We start from the raw sequence: 25,340 nt of genomic DNA, 5'->3' as shown, positions 1-25,340 counted from the left end.
AAATTCTAGATACACTCTTCCACATTGGTTGCTAACGCAGGCTCATTACTCTCGAGCCCCTTTCATCTCCAAGAACACCGACATGGCCATGTCCGTCGACGATAGGCATAGGCTCATTCCTCTCGTGGTCTCTTCATCTCCAAAAACAACGACATGGGCTATGTTTGCCAATGGCAGGATCAGCCATACCCTAGTGACCATAAGCTAGGTGTTGATGTTGGCTGCCGCGGATGTGAACATTGTGGCATGTGTGATGTTGGTGCTTGGGCCAGTGCATGACACCATGACATCTAACATAATCGATTTCACCCTTTATGTCCACTCATCATTTTCTGATTTTCCGATTAACGTTCATGTAGCCCCCGATTGAGATTAAGAAAGGAAATAAATAGCATAAAGAGATGATAAGGATGAGATGAATATGACATGTGGGGGCTCCAGAGTGTAAGCGATGATAAATCCCGATGGAAATCATCTTTTTTCTGGTGTGTCAAACAAGTTTAAAGTTAAAATTGATCGAAATCAACAAAGTCGGTTTCATGTTAGACCTATCTTACGATATGTGTTGAAAATAGACTTTCTTCTGGTCCGTCCGGAAATAAGCAAAGTAACAAAGAACCTCGTTTTATCACCGCCGTCCCCGTCCCCAACCTTTCTTCCTCCCCCCTCTTCTCAGTGCCGACCTACTGACCCGACCCAAGTACCCAACGCGTCTCGAAATCTCTCCTGTAGTCTACCGCCCCCGTCCCCTACAGGCTACAGCTGCCGCTGTGCCCGTGCCGTAGCTTAGCCTCACCGCCGACGCCTCAATCCAGCCCTCCGCCTCGCAACCCCTTCGCCTCCCAGGCGCGTCGCCGTTCCTCTTCTTCCCGGCGGCGGCATCGCGTCCCTGCCGTCTCCAACCCGGCCGGCCGCAATCTTGGCCATTTGGGTTTTGAGGTACGAGCTTGTTTTCATCCAGTGATTAGTAAGCCCCACTGACCTTCACAATTTCTTGGCGCACCATCTAGATCCGCCCCTGATAGGTTTCGTCGTGGTAAAAATTGAGCACAGATAGGATTTCATGGGGAGTCGGAAAATGGCGTCACAACCCGGGCGCGGCGGTGGCGATGCCGGCACATCACAGCGCGGGCAGATGCAGAACCTGGCGAGACAAGGATCTCTGTATAGCCTCACCCTCGACGAGGTGCAGAACCATTTGGGAGAACCCTTGCAGAGTATGAACCTCGATGAGCTTCTTAGGACCGTCTTTCCTGATGAAGCGGACCCTGATGGTGCAACGACTAGCAAGTATGAGCCGAGTGCAGGCCTCTTGCGCCAAGGGAGCATCACAATGCCATCTGAGCTCAGCAAGAAGACGGTGGATGAGGTGTGGAAGGGCATCCAGGATGCACCGAAAAAGAATGTCCAGGAAGGAGGTCGGCGGCGGCGGGAGAGGCAGACGACACTCGGGGAGATGACACTCGAGGATTTTTTGGTCAAAGCAGGGGTCGTCGCTGAAGGATATCTCAAGGACTTGAACGATGCAGGTAATGGGGGTTTTGTTGGGAGAGGTGCTACAGCAGCTGGAGCCACCGAATTGACATCTGGGGCACAGTGGTTAGATCCGTATCAGCAGCAGATTGCAGTTTCAGCTATCGAGTCTCATCAGCATATGCAGCAAATTATGCCAGGTGCTTATATGCACAGTCCGTTACAGTTAGTCCCTCAGCCACTGAATGTTGTGACTGCTGCTCCTGCTATTCTGGACTCTGCCTACTCTGATGGCCACAATACTTCACCAATGGTCAGCCCAACTTCTGATTCTCAGACACCTGGGAGGAAGCGTGGTATACCAGGAGATGTCCCAAACAAATTCGTGGAGAGAAGGCAGAAGAGGATGATCAAGAATAGGGAGTCGGCTGCCCGTTCAAGGGCTAGGAAGCAGGTTGTCATATATATTTGGCCTTTTTCTTAAAAAAATCTTATGAGCAATGCTCTTACTACAAATCAACAACCTTATGACATCAACATTATTTGTTTGAATTTGGGTTTCCTTGCTATCTGTGATTTAAAAGGTGTTAAAACATGACGGGTTGCTTAATTTTTCCTTTTATTCTGTAGTTTCAGTATCACTTACATTAGTTTTGCAACAGGCATACACTAATGAACTTGAAAACAAGGTATCTCGTTTAGAAGAGGAGAATGAGAGGTTAAAGAAGCAAAAGGTACTTTTTTTTAAATACAAATTTATTGAAATTCCATATGTTGTCCCAAGTGTTGTTACTTTATTCTTGGCATGTTAACCAATTAGTTTTTTCCCTTCTCTCTATACCTTCTAAATAGGATTCAGATAACCTTATAAGTAGCAGTGAATAAATGTGATTCCTCATACAGCAACCGGAATTTTTAGTTTGTATGGTTAAGCTACTTTAAAGACATATATTTACTAAAAATTACTCTCCCCTACTAGTTTCTGATTATCATACTTCCATCATCCTAAGTATTTGCTCCACTACTAGGGCCCAGCCACTGAGTTGATTAGGGACTAAAATCAAGTCTACCATGTAAGCCTGTTGGATTATGTATTAATATTTATTAGGTTAGTGCCTTCAAATATTTGTTGGAGTAAATGCAAATAGCCAGATAGCAACTGAGGCTTCTAATGCTTATTTGTTCTTGGAAGGAGTCATCTACTTTTCTGGTGGATATTGGGGTTATATTTTTTTGCCTTCAATATTTCCAAGTCCACCTGATATTTTTACACGTACTAACCAAATGAGACTGCACTATACTAAGATGAATTATGTGATAAAAGACTAAAATAGATATGGCTCATTTAACATCATGGGAGAACTGTTTTAACTTTTAAATTCTTTCGGAGATTTTAATCAGCGCTAACATTCTGGACAGTATCCTGCCATACCAGAGCCATCGGATTTGTATATGGGTGCCATCCCCACTCCCCAGTCCCCACTCTCCATCGCTCATTCTGAATCTTAAAGCACAAACCAGATCCGACGGCTGAGCAATCGACTGATCCCTAACTAAAAATCAGGCGTCTTGGGCATGGCAAAACCATATAAGGGCCAAGAAATATTATTAATAATAACAATGGAGTCCTCTCTATTCTATCGTAACTTGTAACTGAAGTACAGTCCTACCATTAGAACTAGAAGGAATAATTTTGGTGTTAATATTTCTACTCCCTCCGATCCATATTAATTGACTCAAATTTGTCCAAATATGGATGTATCTATCCCTAAAAAACGTCTAGATACATGTAATATTTCGACAATTAATATGGATCGGAAGGAGTAACAGTTTTGCTATTAGTCTCTTATTCAACATTAATGTAGCAATATTTATAATCATTATTATTTCAGGTAGGATTAGGAACTAGAAACTGTCTTTGCAGGTTTACAGATGACGAAAATCCTATAATTGCCTACATAACGTTGAATAGAGACTAATAGCAGTTTATTAGCTGTGAATCTTCAAGAAAGCAACCTAAAAGATAATATCGCAGTGCTAACGTAGTATGTGATGCATTGCATACTAGTTGATTCGCACCTTAAACAATGCGGTGTCCCAACGCAAAGGAAGTTTCTCTCCTTGTCTCTACATAAGATTTATATTGCCACCATCATTTTTCTGGTCATTTAATTTGTATGTGATTCAGAAATGTGTCATGTATTGAATCGTTCTACTTCTTCAGATGCATTAGCAATACCATGTATATTGTTCTTATCTTTTTATGCTAGTGTTATTGAGTGATATGCAAGTGGAATTGATCTCAGAGGTGCTTGTTCCTGATGTTTAACACTTGGTACTTCGTAGTTTATACAGCTAATTGTTCATTTACAGAGTTGCTTAATATTTTTCTTTATGATCAGGGGTATATCATCTGAGTTGCTCGATAATGTTGCTAAGCTTTTGTGTTTGGTCCTGCTCCTAACCTAGATTGATAACTCAAATCTAAATCCTTGATTGATCTCAGAAAATAATAATAAATCTAAATCCTTGATTTACCTTGAAGATACCTTTTCTGAGCTCCATCAGATTGAAAGATGAGAGATAGACCTTTAGCAAGGAGATATCGCACGGAAAGCCGGATTAGGTCTTATAATAGAGATTTTTTTTACAGGCCGTAGTTCCTTAATGAGATTACTTTAACACACCCTGAGGCTTAAGAAAAGAATAAAAAAGGCCATATAAGTGAGATCCTAGCCAGAGAAGAGCAACAGGAGCTATATTAAAGGAAGTTATGGGCTTGAATCAGAGATTGGATTGACATCTGGAACAGAGAGGAAAAGAGGAAGCAAACATAGCTAGCTCACGAAAGAAAGCCTTGCAACTACGCGCTATATATTAGATTTGCAACTGCGCTAATAAGGGCACATCCGCTTTCTCTGCATGTTTCTAGAAACATTCCTGTTACATTTCATTTTTCTGGTATTGCACAATTTGAATCCATTGTTCATCTCTTGTGTGGCCAGAAAACACACATGCATGGTAATCCTGCACTGCTAATGCAAGGGTTGTGGCACATATCTGTGAACAAATTTCTTATGCTTATTGCTTGTCTAATCCTGCTATAAGGCAAATGTTACCCATGCAATTTGTAAATTTGCATATTAGTTACCCTGATAAAATTAGTGATGCATCTTGTGGCAGAATCTCAATGCATAACATTGACTTGTTTGCCCTTTTCTGTGATATCTTCAGGAGTTGGACATGTTACTTTGCTCTGTGGCTCTACCGGAACCCAAGTATCAACTGAGGAGAACATGCTCAGCGGCTTTCTGACTGCATCCAGAATAGTTTGTTTTGTAGATTTTAATGTGCTGCCGCTTGTAAGTTTTGCCTCTTCGGTTTAGAATCATTTGCTAGCTTGGGAGTTTTTTTTGCTTATCCTTGCCCAGTGATTCGCTCTATGTAGATTAGCAGGAGCCTAGTATGTGTTATGTCGGCACTTCTATCTATCTTCTGAGGCCCTGCCACTAGCCTATAGTATGTAAATCTGGCGGACGCATTTAAAAGTTCTCAGAGCTTCCTATACATGGTGACTTGACTTGGACTGCTCTTCCATGTAAAAGTGTGCGGTGTGCACCTTACAAGCAAACATACTTTTGACTCAGGTGAACGGTTGATACTGAGCGTTTGGAACTTGGTAGATTTCAAATGAAACAATTCAATTCTTGCAAGAGCTCGTAAAATTTGCCGTGTTCCAAACGCTCTGCTGTCCTTTGCCAATTTCATCAAAATATGTAGGATTGCATTTCTACTTACATTACTGGTTAGTGAAACCTCCTTCTCCTGGATGCTGCTGCATCGCATCCGTGTCCCAAGAAGTTTGTTATCGGATGCCGTTTGGGACTATTAATAGCGGCAGCAGCATTATCTGCTGTGAAACATCTTTGCTGTTTGGGTTTATTTCTCGAATTATTTTGCCCTGGTTGAAGAAGCCTCCATACACCATACCCCAGTCCCATTGCACGGCGACATGACCCGCCGCCGGCGGCGCTAGCCTTGCCGCCGCGACAACCGTTGGAAGACGACGGCCTCCGCCCCCTCCCGCATTCTCCTTGGAGGGGAGCGGGTAAGATGCATGTATCTTGATTCATGTGGGGACTTTGACCCTTTTATGCACGCGGATTAGCATAGCAGGTCAACTGTGGGTTTCCTTGTAGCAATCGCCTTTGAGAAATGATACGACATGCTACCTGGCCTGGGAATTGTGGCCGAGTCCTTCGTTTGCTCTTCCCGCACTGCAGGAACGGTCGGGAATCATGGCAAAAGGAATGATTCAGGCTTGGAACGCAACTACTGTCCAGCGGCCAGGAAAGGTGGGGGGCGCGACCCGGCTGAAGCATCATTGAAGCGTGGAGCCGTGGACAGGTCGTTGCTTTGCTCCCCGGGTGCATTAACATTAGGAAAGCTATGAGGATTTCTCTGCAAAATGTAAAGCAAAGGAAGGATGCAACAAGGAATAGGCGAGCTACAGTTTCGCGTAGCATGGCGTGCCGCGATGTCCACAATGGCAGAGAAGAAGAGCAGTCTTGACAAAAATTTCGGAAGGAAATCGATCTATCTTAGGCGGGATGTGATGGTGAAAAAGGTTCGATCTTCTGTGCCATTGGGATCATTTTTCCTTTTCTCTTCGTTCTGAACATGACTCTATTTTTCATCCTTTTCTTGCCATTGTTTCGTTATCTGTTTCTCTTGCATTTGCAATTCCCTGCCGAGGTACCCATCACCCACGGTTAGTAGATAGCTGCACATCAAATGTCGCAATACACAAAGATCGTGTGCGAATTCATCTCCGAACGAAGAGGAATCCCCCCCAAAAAACCGCGAATTCATTGCGTGGAGCGTGCACCACACCGTTCCAATTACGCAGCCCGCGTACAAACGAAGAAACGAACCCCGAAGGAAGGAACGGAGGGCCCCCAGTTCAAACGTTTTCCAGAGCAAGCAAACACGCTGAATTCCGAATCGTGACAAGATTTTGGAGGATGGAGGCGCTACAATTCCAAGTTTCCGACTCCCGCACGAGTTTTTTTTCTTCCTGTTCTTTCCCACGAGCGGCTTCGCTGCGGGCAAGCCGTAGGTTTAGGTCAGGTCAGGTGTCGCGCTGTCGCGGCAACGTATACAAATTGCGGGCACTCCTCCCATTCTCCACCAAACCATCCGCACCGAAGAGAAAAGAAACCACACCAACCCCCAAAACCCTTTCCCGCATCTCGCCGCCGCCACCAACTCCACCGCCGCGGGGATCGCCATGGCCTCCACGGCCTTCGCCGCCGCCAAGTTCCTCCCGTCAGCCCACCTCGACTCCTCCCCGCGCCTCTCCCAGCTCCGCGCCGCCCCGACCGCCAACCTCTCCTTCTCCCCGCTCCCCACCTCCTCCTCTTCCTCGCTCCTGACGCTCCGATCCCCTTGCCCGTCTGGCCCAGGAGGGAAGCTGCCCCCTCCCCCGCGCTCCTACGGCGGCGGCGGCGGATCTGGCGATGCCGCGGACTCAGGGGGCGACGGCGGCCGTGGTGGCATCCTCGGCATGTTCCTCGCCGGCTGGGCGGCCCGCGTCGCCGCGGATCCCCAGTTCCCCTTCAAGGTGCTCATGGAGGAGCTCGTCGGCGTCACCGCCTGCGTGCTCGGCGACATGTCCTCCCGCCCCAACTTCGGCCTCAACGAGCTCGACTTCGTCTTCTCCACCCTCGTCGTCGGATCCATCCTCAACTTCGTCCTCATGTACCTCCTCGCCCCCACCGCGGGGGTCTCCGCCGCCGTCTCCGCCCTCCCCAGCCACATGTTCGAGGCGGGACCCTACTCCGTTGGCTCTCGCGTCGCCACCCTCGTCTCCAAGGGCGCCACTTTCGCGGCCGTCGGCTTCGGGGCTGGGCTCCTCGGCACCGCGATCTCCAACGGGCTCATCTCCCTCAGGAAGCGCATGGACCCGGCGTTCGAGACTCCCAACAAGCCGCCACCCACCATGCTCAACGCCGCCACCTGGGCGCTCCACATGGGCATCAGCAGCAACCTGCGGTACCAGACCCTCAATGGGTTCGAATACCTTCTTGGCAAGGCCGCCCCGGCTCCGGTGTTCAAGGTCTCCGTTATTGCCCTACGGTGCATGAACAACGTGCTTGGTGGGATGTCCTTTGTGATGCTCGCGAGGCTGACTGGCGCGCAGAAGTCGGATAAGCCGGCGACCTCCGTTTCGGAAGCAAAGGAGAGATTGATAGCTGAGGGAGATGCCATTGCTGCGAATGTTGGCGCTGAGGGAAGGGATGTAGAGGGGAAGTAATTGGATATACATGCGAGGGTAAGTAAGTGGATGCATCCTTGCTTGCTTGCGCCGTGCATCGCCCAAGCCTCATTTGCTGCTTCTTGACATGAGGCAAGAAACTTGTAGATGATGAGTCGGTCGGTCGGTTGGTAATAATGAGTGAGGCTTGAAACATTTTTTGTTCAGTTGGTCCGTGGTGTTCATGGTGATACGCGATGACATGCTTAGTTGATCCTAGAATAAAGCTTTTTACCTTGGCTGCTTGCTTGCTCATTTGATCATTGGCTTAACTGTGAGCTTATACTTCGCAATAACACCAGTTGCTTGATTTGCATGCTTGTTCTGATACCAATCTGCACTATACCCCAAATCTGTGCACTGGAGTTGTAAGGATGAAGCTCTGAATGACATATCTGACAGTCAACCAGACTAATTCGCGCGATGAGACCACATGGTCAAGCCAACAACAACAACGGGTCAAGGCAACTGGGATGTATTGATTTGTATTTCAGTTTTCTTTTGACCAATTTGCAATTCACATAGCATAGCATGTAGCAGTGTTGTGGACGGCCTGTTGATTATTGTGATAAATACCCGTAACAAGCGAGTAGTATTACGATTTCGATCCTTAAATTAGATCAAGCGCTGATGCTGTTTAGTCCAAGTGTGTGGCTGTCTCTGTCGAATATATTTCTTGGTTAATACTATCCGGCCCGGGTCGAGTTGATTTTTCCTGTTAACTCTAGTCCATTGACGTATAGCATTTCAATGCTTCATTTTAGTTTGGTGGGGGATATATCAGTTGGCTGCGAGGCGTTCCGGAATCCGGATCCGATGCCTTGCGGCCTTGGTTGGTGCGACTTCAGGTATTCCAGCAATTGCCATTCCAACACCTCACTCAGCGACAGGTTTGCATTCGTCTCGTTGAGCCAGCAATAGCTTGTGAAAGGTAACGTAAAAGCCCACTAGCCCAGCATCTACGTTCAAGTGCAACCTTGGTTTGGAGCTGGGCGCGCAGCCGCAGCAAGCCAGAGCATGTGGTCAAAGTAAAACTTGCCACAACTCGTGTTCGCTAGTACTAGTAGCGGAAGCAAACACGCAGAGGCAAGCTTTAGTGCCCGATTATTAGGCAGAGAGCGACCCTGCCCCTCGTGGAATCTGATCGCGAGAGGACGACACGTCTCTGCCAACACGTAGCAGAAGAAGGCCTCGACGTGGAATCGTAGGGCGACAAATGACTCGGAGGCGACACGAACGCTAGACGTCAGTTCTGCTGCCCTCTCCTGCTTGCTTGTCTCGCTCGGTGCGCGCCGCTTCAGCAGCAGCCTGGCCAAATACAAATGCGCAGCGCAGCAGGGAAATACAAATACTACCAGAAACCCCGTATCTCGACGGACGCGAAGCCGGACGGCGAGGCAAATGATTAGCCTGGTCATCAAAAAGGCTGCTCAGTCCAAACGGCGCTTTGATTTGGCCACAGATAGTCTGTCGTGTACTCCCTCTCATGATCTCCGTCTTCTTCACCGGATTTCATGCCAGTTTTCTGTCACTCGAACATGTGCAGATTTCACCACATGTTCGCGTAGGCACGCATCAGGCTTGTTTCTCTTCGGGTACAGTTCACACACGGCTTAAACTGATTGACGATTTTGTTCTTTTGGATCCACTGCCACGTGAAGGAACTTTGCAGTTTGATCATATATAGAGAAGTGTAGTAGTACTAACTATAGAGGGGTAGTGGTCGCTAGGTAGCAGCGTGGTCAACGGTTTGGCATGAGCCGATGCGAGCTTTTGCAACTGCAGGAGTCATGACCCTTTTTTTGGGCGTTTGCAGGGGAAGTCGGAGTCGCCGGCTTAAGAGGAGTGTTTTGTGTGATGAACGATGACTTCTGCGAACTATCTCAACGACAACTTTTTTTCAGTAGCATGTGGAGTGAGTGTAGGTGGTCAGATCGGCCATTGTTGTTTCGGTTTTCGTCCGGTTTTCCGTTTAATTAGCAGGTCAATTCCCTTCTTCTTAATTAATAGATTGAGTCGAAAAAAAATACTATAAAGGAGTAGTTAGTGATAAAGCTTCCACGTAAACAAAAGCAGAACAATGAAGCGTCAGTGCCAATGCTATTCTTTGGCTCCATGTGCTGTCCACAGATGCGAAGGCACGCATTCAGAGCTCACAAACAGAGTCATGCGAGCAGGTACATGCATGGCAATGGCATGGACCATAACATAACTCGCACCTCACATGCTATCATATAAGAAAACAATAAAAAAAACAATCAATGCCCCGGAACTCCTGCGTCCACATCGCCACCCGATCTCGCACTGCTCATTGCACTCACGTTATATGGTGGCTTTGGGCCTGATTGGTTTCCTGTCAAATCATACCAAGCCAATTTTTGGTGTTTGTTTGGATGGCGACCAGATATTTAGCTAGTAAATGTTTTATAGTCAATTTTAATTCAATTTTTTTGTCAAACTCGACCAACTCATGGCTAGCAAAACCATAACCAATTGTTTGGCTAACCAAACTTTTGATAGGGCAATTTTGAACTCAAACCAAACAGCCCTTTTATATATGTCGATGGACCGGAGTACCCAGTCCTCAGTTCCCACCACCATAATCTGTCGCTAAACGCAGCCATGAGAGGTATCAGCATCTGTGCTTGCTCGCTCTCTGCTTTGCTCCTACTGCATTGCTATGATCTAAGCTTGCACGCAACAGAACTGCCTCCTGACTGTAGGACTTCAGGTGTGAGGTTTCAGTCAAGGAAGCTCCTGCAGAATGTGCTCACAAGGCCAGAGCATGCACTAGTGTTGCGTCCAGCGGCAGCAGCGGGAGGGAACTACGAGAAGTCTGACGCCGGGGTGGGGGGAAGCCTGAAGAAGCAGGCGCCGGGCTGCAAGTCCAATCCGATACAAAATTAGTAAGCAAACGCTGATTTATGAGTAGAAAATTAGACACTTTTCTGTTTTGGCAACCTGGAATTTTGGGTTCATATATCGTCACAATACCCAATTTTGTTTTGCACTTTGTACTAATAGAGATAGAGAGTATAAAGCTAGATACAAAAAGATATATATTCGTAGTTTATTTTTCCTTTTCTCCCACTTGTTTGTATTTTTGCTCTTCTGCCACATTAGCCTTCGAGGCTATCACAACTTTAGCAATCTATGAAGCCCACTGAGCGAGATTGGGTTGGAAATGCAAATCGAGTTCTCTAGCCTTCTGATATAGAATCCTAGACACAAATGATAGGCTATACAGATAAAAAATCATTTGTTCCCCATTTCTTTGCTGCTTGAGAGATAGCAATAGCTCTAGACTGCACAGAGGAAGAAAAATTCGTACTGATGAGTGATGAGTGGAAGAATGGAATATCTCGCGACCACTTGCCACAGCTTTTGTACAATGCAGGATCCAATGATGAGGAACGGATATTAAAGCGGAGGGGTCAGAAACCTGGCACCCATTGCCTAACAAAATAGTTTTGCTTTCTTGTAGCAAATGAACGTGTGACAAGTTGCCGTTGCGCATGCTTTTGACAGTTTGTAATTAAGCGCCCGAAGAAGTAAGCATTTTCTGACATCATACATGGGTTAGATACTTAGATAAGCCTCCTATCCTATAAAGAGCCTAATAATTTGTTACTGCATGATCAATATGTTTTACATATAAATAAGCACGACTTGTACAAAGTAAGTATATTTCAATCATTAGGTAAATGTTCACTCGAGTGATAAAATATACTCCTTCCATCCCATATTTAATGACTTTTCAATATTAAATGACTTTATATTACATGTATAAAAAGTCACTTAATATGAGACGAAGAGAGTACATCCTAACTTCTCATTAACAGAAGAAACCGACAAAGTACAAACAACCATATCTATATAGCACTCCCTTCCTCCTAAATTGTTGACGAACTAAAATAATAACAATAATTTAGGATCGGAGGTAGTAACCACAGTAAAATATACAAAGGCCACGCACAGAACCGCCGCTCGAGCTTTTAGTTTGCTGTGCCGGAGGTCGTGGCTTGAATGCGGATTGCGGAGGATGGGCTTGATCAGAAGAGTTCTAGCGTAGCAGTAGCGGGCGTAATGCAGGTTACTGTTATTGGGGGTACTGTTGCCAGAATATAGTAGTACAGTACTTGCCTTGTCAAATAAATACAAGGCACTGTGCCACTCTTTCTGATTCGTGCAGAACCTCAGAACTCAGCCAGCTCCATGCAGCAGGTGTAAACCGAATAACCGATGGCAACTCGTTCCCCTTGACGAACGATGCAAAAGCTTTGGTCAGTGCAAGCTTAGGCCCCGTTTGGAACACAGGTTAGGAAAAATACAGAAACATAAAAAATACAGGATTTGACATGGCATACATCTTGAATTCTAAAAAAAAGAAAACATGGGATTGAAGAAAAAAACCATTTGGAACACAGGAACACAAAAAGGGTGTCAGTTGAGTAAACAAAAAACGCATCAAATTTATGGGACACAAATATTGGCCTCATAGACGAGGCCTCACTAGCTAGTCAGCCCGTGACTTGTGTGTTATACACAAAACTTGTTTTATTGGTCTTCATCCTCTAGAAAAGTTGAACCAGATTCGCATCGATGTTTTTGGCCGGCCACCTGATTATCTCGTTCCGGCATAAGATTTTTTTTTGACGAAACAGCCGCAGCGAGCTATTTGTTGCCAATAAAAAGATTGAAAGAATCAACTCGAGAAAGTACATAGTGAAACACCGAAAAAAGACACGAGAGAGGGGGAGAGTACAAGTCGAAGAAAGGAAAACTCAAGGGACATCATTGTCCCCCAATGTCAGTTCACCAATCCAAGCACCTGCACGCCTCCACAAAGCGGTCTCATCCTTGATCAAGACAAGCACAACAGCAGGAGAGTTGAGCTTGTGCTGGAAAACACGCCGGTTTCTCTCCTTCCACGTCTCTCATAAGGTGAGCAAGAAGATGGATGCAAACGTCTTGGTAGGAAGCTTGCCAAGGGGCTTGGCCAAAGCAATGTGATCAGCCCACCACGATCGGATAGAGGAGGTATCAGCCCAAGTGCTCGGATGGAAGAACTGGATTCCAGTCCAGCTGGCAATTAAGCCCCAGATGGACTTTGCGAAGCTACAATCAGCAAGGATATGGACCGCCGTCTCCTCAATGGTGTGACAAAACGGGCACCACTTGTCGTTGGTGATGTTCTTACGAGTGAGGATATCCGCGGTAGGAATTCTTCCATGGGCCGCCAACCACCCGAAAAACCTGCATTTTTCCGGCGCCCACACTTTCCAAAACAAGCGATCGAAAGGAGCTCTGACAAGGCCCTGAAATTGTGCAAGATAGGCACTCTGAGCGGAGTAGCAGCCGTTGGCCGTGAGATTCCAGGTGATACTGTCATCACCCATAGAGAGAGCAGGAGCCAAATCGATGAGAGTGAAAAGACGAACGAACTGGCAGATGTTAGAAGGCTTCACGCCGTGAGCAATGTCCAAGATCCACTTGTGCTGGCATCGCGCATTGCGGACACAATGATTTTTTGCGGCGTGCAATCAAGAACAGGTCTGGGACGATGTCCTTGGGACGCTGATTATCAAGCCAGGCATCATTCCAGAAATTTGTGAAACGACCGTCTCGCACGGTGATGGAGGTTGCAGCAGCAAAAAGACACATGTCCTCATCACTAAGAGGAGAAGCCACGATAGCCCAAGGTTTGTCAGGCTTAGTCTAGCGCAACCACTCCCATCGTAGGCGAAGGGCACGGCCGAACTTGTCAATGTCAAGAATGCTGAGACCACCAAAACATTTAGGAGAGCAGACCGTAGGCCACCGAACAAGGCAGCTGCTGCCACCACAGCTAAGCTCGCCCCGCCATAGCCAACCTCTGAGATACTTCTCAATTCGCTCGCGCAGCCAAGCAGGGAATTCAAACACAGTGAGGTGAAAGGTAGAGAGCGCGGAGAGCACCGACTTGAGAATGACAATTCTGCCGCCTTTGCTAAGCAGCTTGGACTGTAGCCAGCAAGCCTGTGCTCAATTTTCTCTAATAAAGGCTGGAACATGAGCTTTCTAGGCTTAGTCAGAGAGAGGGGCAATCCCAGATATCGAGTAGGAAAATTGGCCAGCGACGCCTGGAAGCAGTTGGTAATGGCAGCGACATCAAGCCCAGTGCAGCGTATTGGGAAGATTGAGCTCTTGTCGGGGTTGATACGGAGGCCTAAGATGTTGCCGAAAGCATGGGAGTTCTGGATTTGTGGAATCGCCGGGGTAAATTCTGGACGAACATGAAGCTGTCTTGTAAACATCTGGATTTTATGAAGGCACTCTGACAAGCGGATATGAGTTCATCCATTTTTGGCGCAAGCCGGATAGACAGAATTTTGGCGACAATCTTCGCAATGCTGTGGATTAAACTTATAGGCCGAAAGTCACTGATTGAGTTAGCTGTATCGGTTTTAGGAAGAAGGATGATTGAGGCCGTGTTGAGGCAGTCAAAGCTCGAAGCACCAGCTCGGAAGAAGCTCTGAACGGCCGAGAAAACATTGGCACTGATGATCTCCCAGCAGTGTTTAAAGAAGTGACCAGAGAATCCATCCGGGCCGGCGCCTTGTCCGCAGGCAAGGCCTGAACAGCGGCCTGCACCTCTTGCATCGAGATAGGAAGGTCCAGCGAAGTGAGGTCCAAACGCTGGAGATTAAGTGACTAGAAGGAGTACCAAGAGCAGGCACAAAATGATCACGAAGCGCAGCCGCTTTATCCTCCTGGGAAGTGCAAATTCCGTGCCTGGTGTTGAGAAATCTGATGAAATTTTTACGGCGCCTGGAGCTGGCTTTGATGTGAAAGAAACGGGTGTTGGCATCGCCGGCCTTAAGCCAACACACACGGGAGCGCTGACGCCAGCGGATGCGATCGATGGCAGCCAAGCCAAGGACACGGAGCTTGACCTCTTTGCGTAGGGCAGTCTCGTCAGGGGTGAGCGGCCGATGATCCATGGCCAGATCAAAATTAGCAATGATGTTTAAGGAAAGTTCCATCTGCAGAGCAACATCACCGAGATTGCGGGCACACCAGGACCGGAGATCACGGGCAAGACGCCGCAGCCTGACATTGAGAAAAAATGATCTGAGAGCAGATGTTCTATTTTCTGTGAAATCGTAGGGTAGAAACAGTGTTTCGTAGGAATGTGATTTTCCTATCCTTTGTTCCAAACAGTCCATAGGAATCCATTCCTATGGAAACTAGTTCCCGTGAAAATCCTACGAGAAACCTGCATTCCAAACGGCCCCTTAGCGGCCCCTACGGACCACCCTCATCTGCACTGCACGCGGAAGAGATCCATTGTCAGATAGAGTATATGATACGTATACACACCAAGGAATCAAAAGGATCGATTAAACTCACGGACGGATGGGCGGACCTTTGTGTATGATCGACTTTCTGTAGCATCTTCCAGAGTCGAGGAGAGCAGAAGCGGCATCGAAACAATCTTGTCCCAAATCTGCCTACAGGTTCGACCAAGCCAGAGGTTAACATGTAATAGGGTTTCAGGTTAATTAGCATGTAGGCACGCCTCTTCCATCTAAGTGTTGGTTTCAGGTTAACTAGCATCGTGCAAATTGCAGCAGGATGGTGAATATAATACTATTGAGTATAGCTGAAAAAAAAATGCAAAGCTTGAGGGCATAGATAGCTTGATTTCGTATACTGATTAATTAGCTCTGACGAGGACGTAGGAGAGAGCCGCCCCTCTGAAGGTTGGAGATGTGTACCCTGCCGTAGATCCTCTTCGAAGGGCGGCGCCTCGTCGTCATCATCATCCTCTTGCGGCGCGATCGGCAAACAGCGCCCGCCATCGTCCGAAGTCCGAACGCAGAACCCCTTTTCCCTCAAAAAAAAAAAACGCAGAACCCCCGCCTGAACGACCATCGATCACAAAATGCGGCTTTCTCTGGAACGAGAAAAGGATCACGGAGGCAGATGTTCTCTGGCTGTAGTTGTACTCATCGTGCCTGATGCTTACAACTACATTGGGCCAGAAATTTTATTTTTTGAGAGGATATTGGGCCAGATATGTCCGAGTATGAATCACCTCGGTGTTAGTATATTGGGTCTACGCAACAACAAAAAAAGAATCGACCGCGCTACTAGCTTTTGCGCGCCGTCTACACTCCGCACTTCTTTTCTTTCGTTCTTTTTTCTGCGTTTTTTTTGGGGTGTGTTCGGTTTTTTTTGTAGTACTGAAACTTTGACTGGGTCAAAGCCTTCAATAAAAAAATCACGCCAAACTCTGACTGATATAAGTATCATTAGCAAATGCTTATGGACAGACGCTAGAGTAGTGGACGCCTCAGTTCTATCTTCCTGGGCTCGCGGCCTTCTCAAGGTGTGCTAGACTGCACTTCATAGATACTCCTACAAAGAGGATGGCAGCAGAAATCATCTATAGATGTAGCTTTTATCTTAAACGCTTTTATCTTAAACCACAAAATTCAGGACTGCATTTGCTCCAGCAGAAATTTATACAGCTTAATGACTCATGATATCCACTCACAAGAAAGATATCTGTGAACAGCTCTTAAGGAACAGGTCTAGAACCCATTCATCTCCAGAAGATAGGTACGCCTCTTCATCAGCGCCTTCGCTGCAAATTTGAATGGTCCATCAAATGCATCTGAGACAAAAGCTTCAGTTTCCTTCCGACTGCTGTGGCCGCCACTAGTTCCATCGGCTGAGGGCTTGATAACAACCAAGGTTGCACCTTGCATTGCCAAGCCATCAGGCAGCTCGAGGTATGCCGCATACTTCAGCTTCATGCTGCACGCTGGGACCTGCGTCCGGTTGGAACATGCTGAGGCTGGCAACTGGTTCTCCCTGAACTCCTTGAGCTGTTCCATCCCCATGGAGATTGTCCCTTGCCCGTCGGCGTCTGTCAAAACTAAGCTTCTCAATGTTGGATGGTCCTTGATGATTGACTGGAGAAGATAATGCCTCGTCGATGCAGCAATCAGAGTGCTGATAGTCCACACAACACGGAGTTTCAGCCCTCCGTTGGTATAGAAAGATTCTGGCATGCTTCCACTGTCCTCCGTTGATGGATCATGCCCAACGGCGACAGTCTTGCGATCAACCAGCGTACCGCCAAGAATCACACAGTTCTGAAGCGTGCTGCCATACATAGCCCGCCACTTGAGAAAAACCCCTGCCTCAGTCCCAACATCCCCTGAGGGGAGCTCCACCCGAAGATTCCGGACATGAGAGAAGTTCTTTAGCACCTGCACAGGTGAATGTTGCGCGAGCTGTGGGAACACAGGCCTGCCTGTGCCACTTGGGTTGCGCATACTGTGAAATGGCTTGACGATTGTAAATAGCATCAGCTTAATGAAATGAGAGAAGATGTGCCGGGCCTTCGGAGAAGAGAGGTTGAAAGCATCATCAGCATCACCATCCGCAGTCACGACACGGTCGATCTTGACATACACATCATGGACAAGTGGAACCAGTTCGTTGAACCGCTTCGACACTGCAGAGCAGCGACCGAGGGAGCGTACATCCTCCAGTTTGTTCAGGATCAGCAGGACAAGTGCGTCCGGCAAGCAGTCGATTTGGTCCAACTGCAAAGCCGGGTCTGCGTGGATTCGAGCCCTGGGATGCATTGTCCCACTCAAAATTGCGAGTAGTATAAACTAGCAATCTTTCGTAGTGGAATAGCTACTTCGAATGACTCCAGCCGTCACAACAACTTGTCAGATTGGAGCAATTTTCTGAAACAAAACAACAGCATATCAGTAAGAACACAAAAATTGACAGGGTGAAAGGGGCTGAACTGAACGCAGCACTAGCATTCATCACACGAACGTGATGGGAAAACGACCTGAGCTGAGCAACGTACTACTAATACACATCAAATGCTAGAAAATTTAACCTTGCAGTGCAATGAAGTCCCTCTAAACAAAGTGGCGAGATAGCACAAAGTCATCAATAGATTACAGAAATACTCTAGACTGCAGCAGATAAATCAAACCTGTACTAGTAGTATAACCCAAGAATGCTTTAGCTGAAGGTGAACTCGAGGGCGGCTAGATATAGATAGCTTGGCGGTCAAAATGACGCCCGGAGATGAAAAACTGGCCGGTCTCTTCAATCCCTCGCCGGAATCCAGCCGGATCCCAACCGCAGCGAGCCAGAAACAACGGTTCCGAGCTAGATTTCTCCCGAACTCGAGCGCGAATTAACAGCTCCAGCACCCCCACACCTGAAGCAGCTAGCCCGGGAGCTTCGATTTGGGGGGAAAGACGCGGGCAGTGGATTCGCGCGAGGAGTGCGAGTGAGCTCAGTGAGGGTTGAGCTTGAGGGTCAGGATGGCAGGGGAATTTTTGCTCCGGGAACGGTTTTCTTTGCTTCGAGGGGAAGTGTGCCGCTCGCCGCACGCGCACGGCGCCGCTTTAAGTATTGTCTTGGGACGAGGTAGTAACGCCGTAACGGACGGACGCCCCGCGACGTTCCTCTCTAACGGCGTTTACGAGGATAGACTCGAGTCGACCGGGTCCGTCGCACACACGCGTGTTGAGCCTGGTCGCCGAGACGATTTCCATTTGCGGCCGTGTGTGTCCAGATGCTAATAAAAAAACTGTCAGTGTGCTAGTAGAACATTATTCTTTGTACTTCCAAGATGTAATAATCGAGAGCGCCTCACTGCTACCAGCTCAACGATCAATCTTTTTTTGAGGCAATCAACGATCAATCTTTGTTAGCGGTTATGAGACAGACGGATAGATATCGTCGACAAGATCAGCTTAACTCCTATAACACTCTTGTCAAAATCATCATCATGAAATAAATAAGTCGTGTTCCTGTCGCAGCGGATGAGACCTGGCCAAGCGGACAAGCGGTCACATGCCAATGACGCGATAACTAGGCGTCAAATGGACAGGAACGATCCCAACGGCAAAACCCGAGTCTAAGCTAACGAGAGCAATTTTCTTCGTTGGGAAGCAAACGTTCTTAAAGTGGAGCATCACGCCACGTACCATTCTTTTCGGTTTTGTGACGACGTGCACATCTCCAAGCATAGCACGTGTGCCACTGAATCGATCGAAGGCCACAGCGGTAATGTGGGACAGTGGCTCTCAAGCTCGTCCGCACACGTGCCTAAACCTGAAAAGGAGAATGGATCGGGCTTATTTTACGGCCGCTGGGCCGGCCCGACGAGCCGAGGTGACGTGAACCACGAGAGCACGACGGCGCCGCGGGGTTTCGTCGTTTCCGAGCCTCGGAGACGGCGGCGGAGGAGCGTGAGCGGAGCCTCGCTTTCGTTCCCCGCCCCGGGGACCAGGTTTCCCATGATTCACCCATCCACTCGCTGGCTCTCGACTGTAGCGAGCGCGTTGATCCATGAGCCTAGAGGTATTCTTTATGTCAGCCAAATTTTGTAACGGGAGAAATTTGTTGGGCCGAGAGTAGTCGGCACGTAACTTGTGATTAAACAATGCCGTTTCATGATTCATTATACGATGTGATTCCATCCTTGATCCGTGTATACGTGAGAGCATATCGACCAATATGCTAGCCTGATCTGATCTGACAGTATCACTCACTTCAAGCTGGCTTAGCAATAACTTAAAATTCTTTCACGTAAGGAAATCGAAATCGGCCCAAAACGCGCCGGGAATGATCGAGAACGACCTCGACCAGCACGACGCTGCATCGGAGGCGGCCCCGCCGGCCTAACCAAAAAAGCCCCATGGCTAGCATGATTGGCTTATCAGTTGGCGCCCTCTCTCTCGATCCCTCTTCACTCATCTGGGTCCGTTTTGAGCCATCATCTTCTTGGAATCTTTAGGAGGCCGGCGTTTGCAGCGAACTAATCAAGGCTCCTCGTTCGTCCCGTGCACGCCACACGCATGCGGCAGCTGGAGATGCGCTTATCCAGACGTATCCGCTATTTTGTCTACAATGATGCATGTATGCGCCTAATTAATCCACTCACTCATTTCATTAGTTCAATCAGTGCTTTGCAGAATTATTGTTATTGGCGGGTCCAGTCCAGAAAAAAAGAGAACAGGATAGAGCAGAGAATTATTGGAAACACGTACTGGTATATGGCTGTCAGGGCTCGGGAATACTGTCAGCAAGAACAAAGCACCGCGCATGTATAATCACCGTGTTTGCCGAGCAGGATCGGGCAAGTGCGCGCGATCTGTCGCCGTTGAAGCACGGCACGGGCAAGGCTCACTCGCTGCCCATCTTGACCGAGTCTTCGCATCTCACCGGGCCTAGCATTTTTTTTTTAGGGAAGGCCTGATGGCTGGCTTTATTAAAACTCAAATAAGAGTAACATTGTCGACGAGGAGAGGAATAAGAAAATTAGGAGGATTGTCCAACCAAACATTTGGTGGATCATCCCTAGCTATCCTAGCTAGCTCATGCGCAACTTGGTTTGCCTCTCCTGGACAATGCTCTGTGATCACCTTTCCGAACTCTTTCAAAGCTTCAACGCAATCAATATATATCGCTGCAGCTGGAGAGGGCCAGCTATCGCTATTCATCTCCTGAACTACCTCCAAGCTGTCCGAGCTGATCAGTAGATTGGAACAACCAAGGCTTTTAGCAAACTGAATCCCATTCCAGAGAGCCATTGCTTCAGCCATCGTGGCATCATAGACAATGGGAATACAGCTATTCGACGCACGCACAAACAGGCCTGAAGCGTCCCTGATAACAGCACCCGTAGCACCTTCTTCCTTGTCCTCGATGAAAGAAGCATCAACATTGAGCTTTTGCATACCTTCTGGAGGCTTTTGCCAACCAAGGCGTTGTATACCACTTTGTTTCGAATAGGAACGAACATAGTTCATCACCAAAGCTTGGATCGAAAAAGCAGTTGTATCAGGTGGCGGAATCGGCTCTCCGTGCATCAATTGCCGCCTTTCCCACCAGATGTACCAGCAAGCAACAGCACAGAGCTCTCCAAAGGTCACCGGTGTCATATATATTTTCGAAGCATGATCACCAGCAAGGAGATCTTCTAGAACGGCCGAACCCGCACGATCTAATGCCAGACTTTGAGCAATGAGCTCGCCAGCTCCCAATGCACTCCAAACGGCCTTTGCTCTGGAACAAGTGAAAAGAACATGGCGGAGATCCTCCACTTGCGCAGGACAAGTAACACACTGTGCACTCACCGGCACATGTCGATTAGCAAGAGTTGCAAAGCAAGGGATAGTATTATGCAAACTTTTCCATCCGAAGATCCTCACCTTTGCAGGGACTTTTAAATTCCATAGCTTCTTCCAAACTGGGTGTACTTGGGTTCCTGCCATCCCATTAGTGCGTCTCAATTTCTCACCATGTTGATTATCCCATTCCACATGGTATGCTGATCGCACCGAAAAAACTCCTGATTTATTATAGTGTCAAGCCACAAAATCTTCGACACTCGCTCTAGCAATAGGAATTTGCTTGATTCGTTGTGCATCAATAGGCCAGAAGATAGCATCAATCAAATCTGCATCCCAATCACCAGTAGACGGGTCAATGAGCTCGCTGACTTTGGTCAAAATAGAATTCCCTCTCCTTGTAATTATCTTCCGAGAAGGTCTGCTGCCTGCTAGGAATCCCAGGCCTAGCATTAACTAGCGAAGGGTGATATACTGATATGATGTGGTGTGATTTGAGGTGAGACGTCTACTTTCTCTACGAATCGATCTCTTGTCATGAACTCGTATACAACGACGGCTTTGTCTTTTTACTCGCTTTGAATTGATGAATGATCGAACGTGGTATATGCAGACGTTAACGTGGTGGGTACGTAAGTGGGCGAACACCCACCCTAATAGTAGCCTACAAAAGTGTTTTTGAATCGTGAATTGTCACAGATCCCGTTTTTTAAGCAGATGTCTGGCCGGAAACAAAAGGCAAGGCCGGGAGGTGGATTTGTTCGGAGGAGTGCGTGGGGAGCTGACTCGTCAAAATGCTCGTTTTTCAGGCGGGCAGTTAGGTTAAGTCGCACCATCCAGCCTCGAAATAGACCAGAAAGAAAAACATTGGAGAGAAGACACCCAACTTAAAGTGCTCTCATCACGCTGATCACTGTACGTTGGACGACATGGAGAAAAAAGGCTACCGAAATAAGTTTGTAGTCACTCTGCGGTGATCAGTTGGTTCGGAACTCCAAAATTAAGCAGGAGTTTCGTTGTGGACGATCGACAGTTTACTTGGACGCGATGTAGTACCAACCCCTTAAGTCTTGACTCTTTGTACAATTGCTTTGTTCCTTCGTGGTAGAGGTAGACGCGCTAGTACAAAATGGCCATATGCGACCCTCACCAGTGTCGGGCTGACTAGACATCTATCAGTGGCGGATACAGAGCACACGCCACTGATGGACCGACTTTGGGCCATGCTTGGTTCCTCGGGACATCCATCTGTGGCGGTCGAATCTGAAACCGCCATTGATATGCCTCTATGAGTGGCTTGGGTATTAGCGGCGTGTATCACATGGAACATGCCACTGATAGTGCGATCATCAGTGGCATGTCCTAGATTCGCCGCCGCCCCGAAACCCGTCAAGCCCGCCCGCCTCCGTCGACCATGCCGCCGTCGGATCTGGTTTCCCAAGACCCCGCCGCCGCTGGATCTGGTTTTCTCGGACCCCGCCGCCGCCGGATCTGGTTTCCTCGGACCCCGCTGCCGCCGGATCCACCCCCCGTCGAGCCCTTCACCGCCGGACCTGCCTCTCCCTCTCTCGGTGCGTCTCTCCCTCTCCCCTCTCTAGGATCTCTCTCTCCCTCTAACTCTCCTGAATCTCTCTCTCTCGCTGTCTACAGAGGAGGTCGCCATCGGTGTCCCTCGTGCGCGCAGAGACCGGATCGGCGGGCAGCGGCGGGGCGGCTAGCTACTCGCGGCGCCGGCGAGCTTCCTGGGCCTCCACATCGCCGGATCCGGCCTTTACCCGACGTGACACGGGCGGATCCGGGCTCTCCCTCGGATGTAGTTCGTCGGCTGGTGCAAGGAGGACGATTGGAGATGGTGGTCCACAGCGGCGTTCAACGAGACGCGGACTCCCTCGGCATCTGGTACGTGTCTGCTTATGTTGTTCTCCGTCCACACCAGCGATTTGGAGCTCTACCATGCCGTCTACAAGATTGCAAGGCTGCTTGGCTATCACATTTTCTATTGAATTTACATATGTGAATGTGTAATTTTGGTAGAATGTAAATATTTGAGAATAGATCCAAAATTTGCATGGACCGTGCATTGTATGAAAGAAGAAAAAAGAGTAAATGTTGATTATTTTTTGCATGTGTATATAAATTAATATGTAATTATATTATTTTTAATCCCTAAATGACCATCAGTGTCGGGTGAGAGTGTCGGGTGAGACATGACGCCATTGTTGGCATATGAGTATCAATATTGGGTATAGAATACCCAACACTGATGAGTGACGTGTTTTGTGTCTGTCTTTGATAGCCTTATTATCAGTGGCCAGAAGTCAGTGCGTGCCACTAATAGCGTTTTTTAAACGACACTGATGGCCTGTTTTGTACTAGTGACGTACCAACGTCTGAATGGGCGAACTCTACGCAACGGGGGCCATCACGTATGCTAAGGTTTTTGTGTGTGTGTATTATCATCGAACGATCGATCCAGCCTCGCACGATGTGCTGCACGCTCCATATACGGGAGATGTAGGCGGATCGGCACGTTTCTCCGAGTGCGGGATCACGAGCCGCTGGCTATTTTTTTTTTTTTGAGACTCGATCGTTTGGTACGGCACGGGCATCTCTTTCACTGGGCCACTATCATGCAGTATTTTGAATGGGTGTTCGGCCCGTATTCAATCGCTGGCCCAATTCTACTGCTGTGGGTCCAAGTGTATACTGCTAAGTGGGTGCAAAAAAAAAAGGTGGCCCAATCCAGATGCCAAATTGCCCAGGTACTAACAGCTACATGGACCATTATCAAACCATCGGAATTTACTATTCCCTCCTTCGCTCAATTTTTTTTTTTTACTACTGAGTACGACCTCCGTTCAACAACAAGAGACATATTAGTTTTTTTTTGACCACTGACCACAAATTACTTTATTAATATATAATTATATGACATAGATTCATATAATTATATTCCTACTCAAGGGTATTTACTTATGATTATGATTTTGATCACATTAGTCACATATCATGAAGTAATTTATGGTCAAAAGTTTGGTCAACCGAACCCTAATATGCTCCTTATTGTTGGACGGAGGGATTACTACTTTTGTTGCCTTAAACCGGCGAAGATACCATGCTTAGCTGTTGCTCTTCCGGTTAAGTGCTCATCACAACATTTTCTAGAGTTCTCCACATAATGATACACCGTGCAAACTGTGTGTTTTGAACCCTCTTTTTTTTTTTAAGTTTCAGTGTACAATGATTTCAAGCTCCAAACCCCTTGAAAAATAATTTTCAAAATTCCATTACAGATTACATGGTACAAAATTTGAATAATTCAGACCAGATCACGTCCCTTCTTTTCAGGCAAAAATGTTAATTTTTGTGTCTTAACCAATATTCTGGCAGAACACCCAACTGGCTAAGTTTTTTTTCAGGATCTCAAACTGATAATAATTAAATGAGGGTCATACATTTTCAGCTTTGTACAGAGGTCCTCTCACGTAAACCAAGTTGTGGCCTGTATCCTAACCACCATCCCAATTCCTATAACATTTCCAGGTTCATATTTTCAATACGAGTTATCATATTTGTCGAGCAAGAAGTTTTCCTTCATGGACTTTGGACGAAGGAAAAGGCTTGAAAAGTACTGTAGTTTAAGTTCATGGAGACGCACCAAATATCTTCAGAACTAGAAACGAGTATACAAATCTGAACAGAGATGTAACATATGTACAGAAATAGATTCTGACGATTTCTCTGATAATGGTTTGGATGGTCAGCCAGGCAAGACGTGAAGAACACTACAGTTAGTCGTGGGGAGATCACAACATTTTTTGTGTGAAGGAAACACAGCACCAGTGAGTTGACCAGAAGGCAAAGATTGACGTACCCCAGGAAAACATGCCCTGAATCCCACCTCGTTCTGCATTGCTTATTTAAACCGTCTTATTTAATTTGTCATATGCATATATCTGATCTTGACAGCATGCTCAGGTCTGTACTCTGATGGTCTGATTTTATTATAGCAATGCAAGAATCAGATCATCTGTTCAGTTCAGTGTTTGTCTCAACATTTAGTATGTTCTTGTCACCCACCCACATAATTCGAGGTTACACTTGCGTCGGAAGGAGAAATCCCGGTTGCCATAGTACCGAACGTTCTATTTTGTCATGGTAATCGCGCATGAGCCTTTTGTTAGTCCTATTATGTGACTGCAAAAGCACAAAATACGCCCAATAAGGTCATGTGCCATTCTGGTTGTGCCAGGGACAGACATTCTCACAGCCAACACATGCATCTGAGATTGAGATTCAAGAACGACTGCTGAATTTTACAATGTTGCAAGCTAGCCTCGGGTATTCCACTGATCGAAGTTGGAATATTTATAGTTGCTACCGCA

General features: G+C 47.2%; 4 protein-coding genes and 1 long non-coding RNA gene across 6 annotated transcripts; 3 read left to right on the top strand and 2 right to left on the bottom strand.

Annotated features, from left to right (window-relative positions):
- Nucleotides 1-643: 643 nt before the first annotated feature.
- LOC100827454 (ABSCISIC ACID-INSENSITIVE 5-like protein 2) lies at nucleotides 644-5,186 on the top strand. 2 transcript variants are annotated; one of them, XM_014899340.2, is made up of 4 exons: nucleotides 644-939; nucleotides 1,054-1,927; nucleotides 2,136-2,207; nucleotides 4,708-5,186. In XM_014899340.2, exons 2-4 carry the CDS (start codon nucleotides 1,064-1,066, stop codon nucleotides 4,786-4,788), a joined length of 1,017 nt encoding a protein of 338 aa, XP_014754826.1. In that variant the 5' UTR covers nucleotides 644-939; nucleotides 1,054-1,063; the 3' UTR covers nucleotides 4,789-5,186. The 2 variants fall into 2 exon arrangements, with proteins under 2 accessions (XP_014754826.1, XP_014754827.1); XM_014899341.2 differs by having other exon boundaries at nucleotides 1,011-1,927.
- Nucleotides 5,187-6,645: 1,459 nt separating this feature from the next.
- Nucleotides 6,646-8,102, top strand: LOC100827140 (protein RETICULATA-RELATED 3, chloroplastic). Its single transcript, XM_003564408.4, has one exon. It carries the CDS (start codon nucleotides 6,764-6,766, stop codon nucleotides 7,787-7,789), a length of 1,026 nt encoding a protein of 341 aa, XP_003564456.1. The 5' UTR covers nucleotides 6,646-6,763; the 3' UTR covers nucleotides 7,790-8,102.
- A 2,279-nt stretch (nucleotides 8,103-10,381) lies between these two features.
- On the top strand, nucleotides 10,382-10,992 carry LOC112271064. Its single transcript, XR_002963852.1, has 2 exons — nucleotides 10,382-10,418; nucleotides 10,494-10,992. It is a non-coding gene; the product is annotated as an uncharacterized LOC112271064 (long non-coding RNA).
- A 5,174-nt stretch (nucleotides 10,993-16,166) lies between these two features.
- Nucleotides 16,167-18,193, bottom strand: LOC100826636 (F-box protein At5g46170). The gene is made up of 2 exons (XM_003564406.4): nucleotides 17,802-18,193; nucleotides 16,167-17,541 (listed from the first exon to the last, which is right to left on the bottom strand). The coding sequence occupies exon 2, from the start codon at nucleotides 17,431-17,433 to the stop codon at nucleotides 16,369-16,371; it is 1,065 nt and encodes a 354-aa protein (XP_003564454.1). The 5' UTR covers nucleotides 17,434-17,541; nucleotides 17,802-18,193; the 3' UTR covers nucleotides 16,167-16,368.
- A 1,896-nt stretch (nucleotides 18,194-20,089) lies between these two features.
- On the bottom strand, nucleotides 20,090-21,513 carry LOC112271019. Its single transcript, XM_024459899.1, has 2 exons — nucleotides 21,037-21,513; nucleotides 20,090-20,949 (listed from the first exon to the last, which is right to left on the bottom strand). The coding sequence occupies exons 1-2, from the start codon at nucleotides 21,097-21,099 to the stop codon at nucleotides 20,101-20,103; spliced, it is 912 nt and encodes a 303-aa protein (XP_024315667.1). The 5' UTR covers nucleotides 21,100-21,513; the 3' UTR covers nucleotides 20,090-20,100.
- Nucleotides 21,514-25,340: the final 3,827 nt, after the last annotated feature.

This window comes from Brachypodium distachyon, chromosome 2 (assembly GCF_000005505.3).
Source record: "Brachypodium distachyon strain Bd21 chromosome 2, Brachypodium_distachyon_v3.0, whole genome shotgun sequence".
In the NCBI taxonomy this organism is placed as follows: domain Eukaryota; kingdom Viridiplantae; phylum Streptophyta; class Magnoliopsida; order Poales; family Poaceae; genus Brachypodium; species Brachypodium distachyon.
This window is presented reverse-complemented; position numbering and strand designations above follow the sequence as displayed.

Excerpts from the sequence above, each read along its gene's own strand:
- LOC100827454 (XM_014899340.2), top strand. The coding sequence starts at position 1,064 with ATGGGGAGTCGGAAAATGGCGTCACAACCCGGGCGCGGCGGTGGCGAT. Across the intron at positions 1,928-2,135 it reads GTTCAAGGGCTAGGAAGCAG|GCATACACTAATGAACTTGA; the intron begins GTTGTCATATAT and ends GTTTTGCAACAG. Across the intron at positions 2,208-4,707 it reads AGAGGTTAAAGAAGCAAAAG|GAGTTGGACATGTTACTTTG; the intron begins GTACTTTTTTTT and ends TGATATCTTCAG.
- LOC100827140 (XM_003564408.4), top strand. The coding sequence starts at position 6,764 with ATGGCCTCCACGGCCTTCGCCGCCGCCAAGTTCCTCCCGTCAGCCCAC.
- LOC100826636 (XM_003564406.4), bottom strand. The coding sequence starts at position 17,433 with ATGCATCCCAGGGCTCGAATCCACGCAGACCCGGCTTTGCAGTTGGAC.
- LOC112271019 (XM_024459899.1), bottom strand. The coding sequence starts at position 21,099 with ATGGCAGGAACCCAAGTACACCCAGTTTGGAAGAAGCTATGGAATTTA. Across the intron at positions 20,950-21,036 it reads ATTTAAAAGTCCCTGCAAAG|TGTGTTACTTGTCCTGCGCA; the intron begins GTGAGGATCTTC and ends GTGAGTGCACAG.